The following is an 11,698-nucleotide window of genomic DNA, read 5'->3' as shown; positions in this document are numbered from 1 at the left end:
AATAACGAACTCCCTGAATGCGTTCCCTTGTTTGTAATTCAAATACTTAAAAACGACTCATCAAAGCACATGCCAGCCTAAAGGAATCAAAGATACAGACATCTACCAGGAATGGTATTTGGTAATGGTTGTCGATTGGTTGTGAATCATCTGCCGGGACCGGTGAATCCATCTCCAGCCTCCTCTGATGGCTAAGGCAACCACTAGGGAACAGACTGTGCTCGTCAGCCACACAGACGCCCCGAAACCCCGAGTGGGTAAACATAGGACGAGACGGGTGAGGTAGGAATGATTCCACCTCAGAATATGTAACCTGCAGGCCTCCGTGCTCCGAATGGGCACCTCACCATTTTATACCGCCGTAGGACCCTGTTGGTTCCCCTAGCGGCTCTGCTCCGACACGCCGTGCATTCCAAACAATTACCCAGCCAGGTTAACAAGTTTATCTTTGATGCACCTTCCAGTGGGATATAGTCGGATTCAAAACGGGGGCGGGGGGCGGGGGGGGAACGGAGCAGGGACGCAGGGAGGTGTCCTGTACACGTACGGCAGACATCAATCAACTTCAAAACCAAGCTGCCGGCTTGAAACAAAAGCGTCTGATGCAAACGACTTTTATGTGCACAATGTTTCATCTTCTCCACATCAGACGCCGGCTCGGATTTTGTGGGCTCGATCCCCCTGTTTCCAAGGACGGGAAGCTGCAGCGTATTAAACATATAAAATACAAAGTCCTGATCGTCACGTGCTACGCAGGTGACCGCCTGCAGCAAGCGAAGGGGCCCCCGGGTTCGGTGTGTGTCCTCGTCTGGCCTCTGGGGTCACTCATCGGAAGTAGAAGGAGACGGCGGTAAACCTCGGGTCGTCCCATCGGAGGGAGTACAGCCCGCTGGCACGCACACGGTGTTCCGCACACCTTGGCAGTGCACCGACCCAACTTACCAACCCCAGATTCCCATCGTCAACACCACCCCCCCCCCTCACACACCCCCTACCCCCCACCACCCCTGTGGACGGATGGGGCCCCCCTGTCCCCGTTGGGAGGAAGTATGTCATTATAGGGCTTGTCCGAACCATCTGTCACGGAGGGGCCTCGATACCTCCCATGACTTCGGCCACTCCGATGTTTTTTCCGCTCCTTCGGACGGAATGGTGGGGAATGAAATCAACCGATAATGGTCGGAAGGAGTATATGAATAGCCACAGCCTCGATGGTTTGAATACAAATCAAACATTTGTGTTTCATGTTTTAACGACTCCAATGGCCGCGACCCCCGGCGCCTCGTTTGGCACCAAAGCTTTGTCTCGAAAAATACTGTTGGAAATGTTCACCAATGCCGTTTGATTCGTCGTAAAAGAGTAAAAAGAAACCTAGCGTATTTAGAATGCGCTGAATATCGAATCAAAACGCTTCGTGAGTTTACCCCGGGGCGGAGTGCAAAATGTTATGTAAATCCCCTTAACGACCTTTTCAGATGGCCGACAATCGCCGCACAAAGCTGATTGGCAGCCAGCACTGTGGCGCACATTTATTCTTTGCCCTGGCCTGTCTCTCCCTGCAGCGCCCCCTACTGTGAGAGGCGTGGGGTACGGTGCCCAGAGGCCCTCGCTGCCAGCGTGGATCCGCTCATGGCAGCGGTCCGGGTCGTTTTAATAATGTTTGGTTTGTTTCCCCTATTTCCCATCGCCCTTGGGCCAGTGCCCGACCTGTAATCCAGTACATGAAACCCAACGGGAGGTATCGTATGCCTGTCCCTCCGAGTTTCAGCCCGGCCTGGCCTGATCCTCGGCGGCATTGTTGGAACTCACCCTGTTGCGTATTAGTTTGCTCCTCATCATAAGCGTGATGATTGCTCTTCAACGCCTGACACCCCCTCCCCCGCCTAGCCTCGCCTTTGGTGCGATGCTCCGATTTTTTTTAACTTGTGAAGAAGAAGAAGTAGACGATTCGGCGCATAGGCTCATATAAAATGAACACACAATCTTATGCACACACGGATTTACTTGCTGCTGGGGTATATACACACACGTGGCGCACGCACACACACACACACACACACACACACACACACACACACACACACACACACAAACAAAGGCGCACGCACGCAAGCACACACACACACTCACACACACACACACACACACACACACACACACACACACACACACAACAGAGCAGTGTTTCCCAAACCTTTGGCAGTGTGTTGTTATCCTCTCTAGTCCCGAGCTCAGAGGGGAGCAAGGCCCCTACTGAGAGCCTAACCCGCTTCCTACTGCGAGGCATGTTTGGGGCCTTGGCGCCGATGCTCCATTCAACTGCCTGAAGACAAGCCCTGCTCCCTACTGCTTGGTCACCCATAAATTTGCTTTGATTTGGCCATGACTGACTCAGCAACCTGAATGCACTTCATAAGTGATGACATACTTGATGTCTAAAAAAGGACCCCCCCCCTCCCCTCGATGCATTCCTAATCTATACTTTCTTTGAGAAAGGGGGGGGACCTTACGATGAGATGTTCGGAGGCCTACAGTAGCTGCCCGGGCAGGGCCTCTGACACCATACATAGATATAGGTGTTCGCATTGTCCCCTTCTCCCCCCTTGAGAGAGAAAGAGGGGAAGAGAGAGAGCGAGAGAGTGAGTAAGAGAGAGATGTTTGCGCATGCGTCTGCGTATGAGGGGGATAAATGTTTTTCACAAGCAAGAAAATCTGAATTTGTTTGTTTGCGTTTTTTGTTCGCACGAGTGAGGGTGTGTGTGTGTGAGTGTCTGTGTTTGTGTGTGTGTGTGTGTCTGTGTGTGCCTGCATGCATGCGTGCGTGCGTGCGTGCGTGCTTGCGTGCGTGCGTGTGTGCGTCTTGCGTGCATGTGTGTGTGCGTGTGTGTAAGTGATATATATATCCACCCCCTGTCTTCACATCACAACTGACAGTGCCTACTGAGATATGAGGCGGCAAAGGGAGATCAAAACATGGATATTCGGCGCCGGCGGTCGTTCGGACCCTAGTGGATTTAGCTGAACCTCTTGGATAATCCGGACGGTATGTCGGAAGGGAATGTCGGAATTTTTCAAGGCATCTTTTTTTTTTATGGCTTTCTTGGACACCAGGATTGCCATATGGATTGGCGTTCCACAGTGGATATGGATTAGGTGTTACCCAACTGGGAGTGATTTTTCTTTGAATTTACAATCAGGTGAGATCCTTGTCAAACAACAAGGCTATGCAATGTGTTGCTTGGGAGATTCCGAAATATTTGAGTGTGAGTGAACGGCTCCTTTTATCCATATTTATGAATGGCGTCACTGCTTGAACTAAGCCATTCAAGTGGAGATACACTCGTCTGTGGATTTAACAAGTCACATCGCAGGTGCATTTCCCCCAAACCCCCCTTAGCAGTTGCACCTTACCTTACAACCTGCACCTGTGCTCTTCCTCTGAGCGTGAGGGGTGTGTATGTGTGTGTGTGTGTTTTGGGGCGGGGGGGTCATGTACAGAACGCCGGGGGAAGGAGTTTGGTGGATCAGCTTTGTGGCGAGACCTCCCTCAGACAGGACTTTGCGGCTTGATTGAAAAAAATGGATGTGGCCTCCAGCTATAAGGTAGAGCCTGACCTGGAGTAAGTCGCATACAATTTAACCCAGTGAAAACCCAGACTTACACCCGTTGTTACAAAACTGTTCTTTTTTTTGCATTCATGTTCAATGCAAAAATCCTTTAGTAAGAAAGAAAAGGGAACTAATGTGTATAACTGATAATGAGAGAGAAATTAATAAGAGACCAATTAAAGAAATATAATAGAAGACATTTTTTAGGAGAGAGATTTAATTCAAGGAAGGAAATTGAAATTGATGGAGAAGATGACCATGCAGGAGACGACCTGGTTGCATTTTTTTGTATTTTTTTGTAAATATTTTGTAACAATTTAAATATATATGATTTTATCTAGATATTGTGTAGAATAATTTATGACATGCGCTGTGTAAAAACACTGCATACATTTGTTCAGTGATATTTAAGTTTACAGTAATATATGCAATGTTAGAGGAATTTGAGTTGAGAAATCCTGCTGGGTTTTACTTTGCCTTAAGAGAGAAAGAGAGAGAGAGAGAGAGAGAGAGAGAGAGAGAGAGAGAGAGAGAGAGAGAGAGAGAGAGAGAGAGAGAGAGAGAGAGAGAGAGAGAGAGAGAGAGACAGAGAGACAGAGAGACAGAGAGACAGAGACAGAGAGAGAGAGAGAGGGATAAAAATTACAAAAAAAACAATTGAGGTGAAACTTGAAAAGAAATGTTCTAAATGAAATAGGTAAATCCACAACCATCTTAAAGCAAAAATGTATTACACAATATCTTTGAGTACAGGAAAATAAAACAGTTGTCGGGAAAAAAGTGTACACTGAATGCTTTCCCCCCCCGAGCAGTTGGCAGGACATAACCACAAATTATGATGGCAGAGCGAGACGCCATTATAAAGTGTTCACTGTGTGGTCCGTCCCCAACCAGACCCCCTTCTCCCCTCCTGCTGCCCCCTCTGCTGGGGGTGGGAAGCATAGTTGACCCTGGTTAAAATTCAACCGGCCCAACAATGCGACGCAGCTAGATGTTTCCTTAATGACCTGCATCATGAATCAAGTGTGAAAGTGAGAGTCAGGCAGTTAGGAGCCGCTGCTGGAGTTTCATTTAACCCTAAATAGTTTCAAGGAAATTGAACAAGAGAATACAATGAGAAAGAGATAATTATTTGTTGTTATTTAGAGGGGCGACCATTTTGTAAGGCTATAATGAGTGTCATTTTGTAGCCGATAAAGTGTGAAGTCATTGTTATTGCCCTGGTGGAATGGTGCTTTATTTCCTTCCATGCTCCCACAAAAAGGTCAGGGTTTAGGGTGAGACGCAGTAGCCTACAGAACCCCTGGGGTGTGAAAGAACACAACAAAAGAGACCGAAACCCAGTGCTTAATAGTTAGTTAAAGGTATAAAAACCAATAGGTCTACTGCTGTATCACACACACACACACACACACACACACACACACACACACACACACACACACACACACACACACACACACACACACACACACACACACACACACACACACACACACACACACAATTTCCTTAAACTAGAATTAGCCCTTTCATCACTAGCAGAAAAGGAAAGTGATTGTAGATTCAATTAAGAGGGTAATCTACATAATATTTCTTTCTCTTAATGTGCATTGTAGCACTTTGAGGTCATTAAGTTGATGTAAAGTGCATTATAAATAAAAATGTATTATTATTATTATTAATCTTCCATACTTCACCATATTATTAAAAGATGCAAAAAAAAATGTACGCTTTATTCTGTGTACGCCTACTACTTCAATATATGTATACAAGTCAAAAGATTACGGGAATTTACAATTTATATGGCTATTATCTGACAATGACATTAAGGTTTCGTTTTTTTACATAACTATCAGGTCAAAAATTCCAACTTTGAAACGAACGAATTATTATTGTCATGATATCAATACATTTTTCAAACGTGAACCAACGTGTCATCTTGCCCCTTAATTAAAAGTTGAAGGCATGTTTTCCCTGAACTAAATAGTATTGACCTCCAGCACTGCGGGGGGCAGCAATGCGCCTGCGCCCTCCGGGCCCGCCGGGAATGCCCGAGCTCTGACGTGTCAAAACATCGCCATTTTCTTGACGGAAGGATACGCCTTGAAGAGAAAAACAAACACACAACTGTAAGTGAAAAGTATTTTATAACCGTGATCGAGCTTTTGAAACAACGTCATATTCTAAATCAATTTAAGAGAGCAGTGTGGTCACTCGGCGGTGTCTGTGACAAAACCGCCGCAAAAACGAGTTTAATCGACTTTCGGTGCGACGCTAACGTTAGCCTAGCGGAAGCGAAGAGGGCGAGTGTTTCACTCGGATCCACTCAGATCCACTCTGACGACTCCCGAACTAAACATACAGATCGACCTGTGGCACGTCCAAATACGCATACATACACAAACAAATACAGCGTTATGATGCGTGAATGAACATAAGTTAGACGTTAAAGCGAGATCAAGTTCAGCATTAGCAAGGGTGTTGTGTAATTCAGTGAGTGTTACTGGAGACCAGCGGCCCCGTGTCCCTGTAGAGTGGATCTCCCGTGTCCCCATGGGGAAACGAGGCTTATGTGAGTGAGTTGGATATAGAATATTGCTCAATAACCCAGGGGCCCCAGGTCCCTGCGGAGTGAGTCCCTCTTCTCCGTCTCCCTCTCCCATGTGGGTAGGGGGACTTCCGTCAAGTTGGAAATAAATTGGCAGATTCGGAGTTTGCGGTTCAATAGATCATCAGTGAAGCATCGTTGCGACACAAATGACACCTCTAGCTAAATGTAGTAACTTAGAGAACCAGCTACAACCTTGTTATCATCCAAAGAGCCGTCTTTAGAGAACGGTGAATTGCATTGGCTTCTATGAGCTGTCTGCTTTCAGCCGCGAGCTTAGGGACCGTCTGCAAAGTGCCGTCCGTCTGAAAACGACCACAATGGTCAAATTTCAATAGCGTCGCCATTATTGACTCTAGAGCCCCAAAACTTGTTCCATATAGGCATGGCCTTTATATGGTCTTACTACAACCTTTAGTTTAGAAAAATATGTCTCTTCTTATTTTTGAGGATTTTTTATTTAGCAACAATTTTAATAGTCACCATTCATGATTCTAGAGCTCCAAAACTTGTTCCACATAGGCACGGCCTCTATTTGCTCCTACTACAACCTTTACTTTTGAAAAATATATCTCCTCTTATTTTTAAGGATTTTTTGTAAAGGTTGTAGCAAGACCATATAGAGGCCACCTATGGAACAAGTTTTGGAGCTCTAGATTCAACGATGGCGATGCTATTGAAATTGTTGCAACAAAAATTCCTTAAAAATAAGAGGAGATATATTTTTCAAAAGTAAAGGTTGTAGCTCTAGAGTCAACAATGGCGACGCTATTGAAATTGTTGCTAAATAAAAATTCCTTAAAAATAAGGAGATATATTTTTCAACAGTAAAGGTTGTGGTAAGACAATATAAAGGCCATGACTAAATGGAACAAGTTTTGGAGCTCTAGATTCAATAATGGCGACGCTATTGAAATTGTTGCCAAAACCAAAAATTCATAAGAAATAAAGGGATATATTTTTCAAAAGTAATGGTTGTAGTAGGACCAAATAGAGGCTGTGCCTATATGGAACAAGTTTTGGAGCTAGAATCAACAATGGTGACGCTATTGAAATTGTTGCTCAATAAAAAAAACTCAATAAGAGGATATATATTTTTCAAAACTAAATGTTGTAGTATGACCATATAGAGGCCATGCCTATATGGAACACGTTGTGGGGCTCTAGAGTCAATTATGGCGACTCTATTGAAATTTGACCATTGTGGTCCTTTTCAGTTTTGCACTTTGCAGACGGTCCCTAAGCTCGCGGCTGAAAGCCTACAGCTCATAGAAGCCACTGCAATTCACTGTTCTCTAAAGACGGCTCGTTTGGATGAAAACAAGGTTGTAGCTGGTTGTCTAGGTTACTACATTTAGCTAGAGGTGTAATTTTTGTCGCAACGATGTTTCACTGATTATCTATTGAACCGCAAACTCGAATCTGCCAATTTCTTTCCAACTTGACGGAAGTGCTAGGGGGGCTGATGTCAGTGGGTTGTGGATATACAGTTTTGTGATGCTTTTAGGGATATAATAGAACCTATATTCATTATAACCTCATCTTTGTTGTATACGGGGAGTGGGTTAACCTAGCAGCTGTAAGTGCTTGGCACTTGTTGTACCGGCAGCGATATATTGTTTCGCTTCCTTCTGAGACATTTACTTATTGTAAGTCACGTTGGATAAAGGGCTCTGCTAAATGCCCTCAATGTAAATGTCTTCTGAATCGTCCATCCCCGCATTACTGTGGTTCTGGTATTTGCCGTATTGTGTGACACGTGACACAACTGTTTGTATACTATTTATATTTATTTTACAGGAAGTGCCACTGTACTATTTAATAATGCGTGGTTGTACTATATGTATATTTGTATTTTTGCTCTCGCAGGTTTCTTGAAGACCTCCATCAACTGCTGCCATCATGGGGAATTTCTTTGGTAGTTTGTTCAGTTTTCTGAATAAGAAGGAGATGAGGATCCTCATGGTCGGGCTGGACGCCGCTGGAAAGACGACGATATTGTACAAACTCAAGCTTGGTGAAATCGTGACAACCATCCCCACCATAGGTAAGGCAGCTCTGACGTGCCTGAAGGGTGGACAGCAGTAGGGGGCGGGCTGTGTCATTTGGCTTTGGGCAGAGGCAGGGATGGGAACCTTTAGTTTGAAGTAGCTGCAAATAAATACATTTGAAATGTCAGGTCAATTTAATAATTATCAATCAACAAGGTGTTTGTTCAGATATTTGTGTAAAAATCGTGGAATCCTCTGCATATTCTGGTTTATTAAATGACTCTGGTGTGGTGCTCAGATTTGGACAATTGCTTTTCCTCGCTCAATTGCATGCCCCTTACATTGCAGTGTCTGCATTAAGTCTAAATAGTCAATAAGCATATCCAGGACACCATGTCTTGCCTCCCCGGTTGATAAAAAATAATTATATATATAAATAGAGCCTCTGAATTGCATTATTGCAACACTATAATTTATGCTTGTGTATTCCTGTTTATGTAAACTTTTTCTTAAAGCGAGCAACATGTTTGTGTTGTGCTCTCCGCAGGTTTCAACGTAGAGACGGTGGAGTACAAGAACATCAGCTTCACTGTCTGGGACGTCGGGGGTCAAGACAAAATCCGACCGTTGTGGCGCCATTACTTCCAGAACACTCAGGGTCGGTCCCCCCCCTCCCCTACCCCATCATTAACACACAAGAGATAATGGACGATCTGCTGTTTATAATATAACAAATATTTGTTGCTGTTGCAGGTCTGATCTTCGTTGTGGACAGCAACGACAAAGAGCGAGCCACAGAGGCCCACGAGGAGCTGATGAGGATGTTGTCCGAAGACGAGCTGCGTGATGCCGTGTTGTTAGTGTTCGCCAACAAACAGGCAAGTGGTGTTTCTCTCATGAGACGGACATGCATCCAAGCCATGTTTTTATGATACCCTTGAGTATTGCATTAACATTTAGGGCATTCAGCAGACGCTTTAATACAAAGCGACTTATGATAAGTATTTGTCTGAAGAAAGGAAACGATATCTCGCTGTCGGTACAGTAAGGAAGTACCGCCCTATACAGCACCTTCATTCGAGGTGCTAGTGTGTATGTCCGTACATCTTCGTTTGCTCATTCGTGGGGTCGTGCTTCTTCTTTCTCAACAGGATCTCCCAAATGCGATGACATCCGCAGAACTCACAGACAAGTTGGGGCTCCACTCGCTGCGCCACAGAAACTGGTACATCCAGGCCACGTGCGCCACCAGCGGAGACGGCCTGTACGAAGGCCTGGAGTGGCTGTCAAACCAGCTGAAGAAACAGAAATAACTCCTCGCGTCTCGTCCCGTACTCCGTCTCCCGACCCCGCCTTCTCTACTCCCGCTCATTTGGCAAAATGAGTTTTTTTACTCCAACCGCAAACACAATGCCCTGCAAGCTGCCCTCGATTACTATGTAATTGGAACAGACACGTAAGAATGGGACGAGATCTATTCTTGCAAAGGCATTCACATTTCGTAGTACTTTATATATAGGGCTGTTCATGTAGACTTGAAGGTGTATTTAAGAATAAATTATCGTGTTACTTTATCCTGTTTTTCTGCCTCGGGTCTGGGCAGTTGATTAAGGAAGAAATAAACAATTTCTTATTATTTTATTGGGCCATTAGATGGTGTGCAAACTGGAGCACTCAAACAGGGGGCAGCATCAAAAACGTACTGAAACATAAAAATCACACTACCCAAGCCCTAAAGGTTTACTTCTCCACACAAAAGCCCCCCCCCCCCCGATAGCCAGTTCAGTCACTACATTAAAAGAGAACAAGCACTGGCATTACCTTGTTATATGTGTACTGGGAGATTTCTCGGTTCCGCATGAACAGAACTTCTGTGAACCCTTCAGCTTTTTTGAAACGCAGTTCCTCAACTGTGGGCTTGAATCCAAACTATCTGCGCCCGCTCTGGGTGAGGCAGAGACTAGCCCGCATTCGTCTTTTGGGTTTGTATGACTCAGGTTTTAATCGTGCTGCAAAGCCTTTGCAATATACACAAATGAGCAAACCATGCATGACGTGCTGTGTGCGTATCTCATCGGAAAACATAAATTATTTTTTTACATCGTTAAGGTGGCACAATAACTACCGCGCTGTCGTAGCTGCACATTGAAAACGTCAAAATAACCAAATGAACAGCCCTCCATTGTACATACTATGTAACACTACGGGAAATAATTGGTGTCGTCACATGAGACAGCATCCTGGAATACATGCCTATATAACGATTAAGGTATTTAGGTGGCATTTAAAATGAGTTTGCGCTTAACATTTTGTTTTAGGGTTTCTCTCTTGCACAAGCCCTTGGGACAAACCAGAAGCTGCACTTCTGCCCCTCAGTTCCCCAACACATGTTGCCTCTTTTTTGTCTTTCAAGCTTTTCAATCTACTGGTGTGGGTGTTTTTATTGCTTTGGAGCAGTCTCTAGTAGTGCTTCAAAACACATGATTGATAAATGCCTAAAATGTTTGAAACTGTTCAATTTTTTTGTATGTATGGTTACTTAAGCTTTTGTTTTTTGTGAGGAAAAGGCACTGTTATTAAAATGATCTTAAAATCCATTTGCATTTTTATCTTTTAGTCATTGCAATGTATGAAATGACTTCCTCTTCGGTTGGAAGGAAGATGGGGTTCGAAGACGAAAAGGGGAAGACTACTTAAAAAAAAAAAGTTTCTCACTTCTTGACATGTAATGAAAAGTTATACACGTTTTGGTTCAAACCCTAAAGTGTGAACCCCTGATACAGAGCTCAAGGTGAATAGTCTTTAGGACCTTAACAAGAACTCCTTGCTTCCTTACGGGACGTAGCAGTGAAGCCACCATCTTGGCCCCCCCCCTGCTGAGCCAAGCTTTGACCTGGGACGCAACCGGTGGCTCCAAAGTGAAAGCAAAAGCACAACCTAGCATGCACAGGATCTAAAAGGTGAATGGTGCGGTGGGCGAGGGGAGGACAGCCCCGCTGGGTGGCAATCTAGAGCGTTCTTTCACGTTGATTAGGCTGCTATGGTTAACGCAGCCAGGCCTGTAAAACATGGAGGCCGAGTGGTGGTCGTGGACCCGGAGGGGAGCCTGTCCTGGGTCCCTTACAGGGTGGCTTTGTCTGGCCTGCTCTCCTGCTGCTCCGAGATGCAGGGTGGGTGTGTGTGTGTGTGTGTGTGTGTGTGTGTGTGTGTGTGTGTGTGTGTGTGTGTGTGTGTGTGTGTGTGTGGCGGTCCTGACGCGGCCCGGCCATATAAAAAAAAAAAAAAAAAGGACCAGCCTGGTTTTTTGCACCCCTCTTTGTGAATGCCTTGCTCTTTTTTTAGTGCACCCCCCAGGTGCCAGCCAGCAGAATGCCCTCTTTCAGAGCAATTCAAGGCAAATGCAAACACTACACTCTATTATGACTAGTGGAGTGCATTCCAATGGTGTCTTACCAGTCGCAGCGCTGGGCCCGTAACGGGGGAGGAC

At 45.1% G+C, this 11,698-nt stretch overlaps 1 protein-coding gene across 1 annotated transcript; it reads left to right on the top strand.

The window, feature by feature from the left end:
• Positions 1-5,634: 5,634 nt before the first annotated feature.
• On the top strand, positions 5,635-11,220 carry arf1 (ADP-ribosylation factor 1). Its single transcript, XM_056595944.1, has 5 exons — positions 5,635-5,741; positions 8,090-8,267; positions 8,759-8,869; positions 8,965-9,089; positions 9,363-11,220. Exons 2-5 carry the CDS (start codon positions 8,123-8,125, stop codon positions 9,522-9,524), a joined length of 543 nt encoding a protein of 180 aa, XP_056451919.1. The 5' UTR covers positions 5,635-5,741; positions 8,090-8,122; the 3' UTR covers positions 9,525-11,220.
• The last annotated feature ends 478 nt before the right edge of the window (positions 11,221-11,698 follow it).

This window comes from Gadus chalcogrammus, chromosome 8, assembly GCF_026213295.1.
Source record: "Gadus chalcogrammus isolate NIFS_2021 chromosome 8, NIFS_Gcha_1.0, whole genome shotgun sequence".
Classification (NCBI taxonomy): Eukaryota; Metazoa; Chordata; class Actinopteri; order Gadiformes; family Gadidae; genus Gadus; species Gadus chalcogrammus.
The sequence above is the reverse complement of the archived record's forward strand: the minus strand, read 5'-3'. Positions and strand labels throughout refer to the sequence as shown.

Bases quoted from the DNA above. Each gene is read 5' to 3' on its own strand.
- arf1 (XM_056595944.1), top strand. From the start codon at position 8,123: ATGGGGAATTTCTTTGGTAGTTTGTTCAGTTTTCTGAATAAGAAGGAG. The intron at 8,870-8,964 runs GTCGGTCCCCCC...TTGCTGTTGCAG, and splicing joins TTACTTCCAGAACACTCAGG to GTCTGATCTTCGTTGTGGAC. The intron at 9,090-9,362 runs GCAAGTGGTGTT...CTTTCTCAACAG, and splicing joins TAGTGTTCGCCAACAAACAG to GATCTCCCAAATGCGATGAC.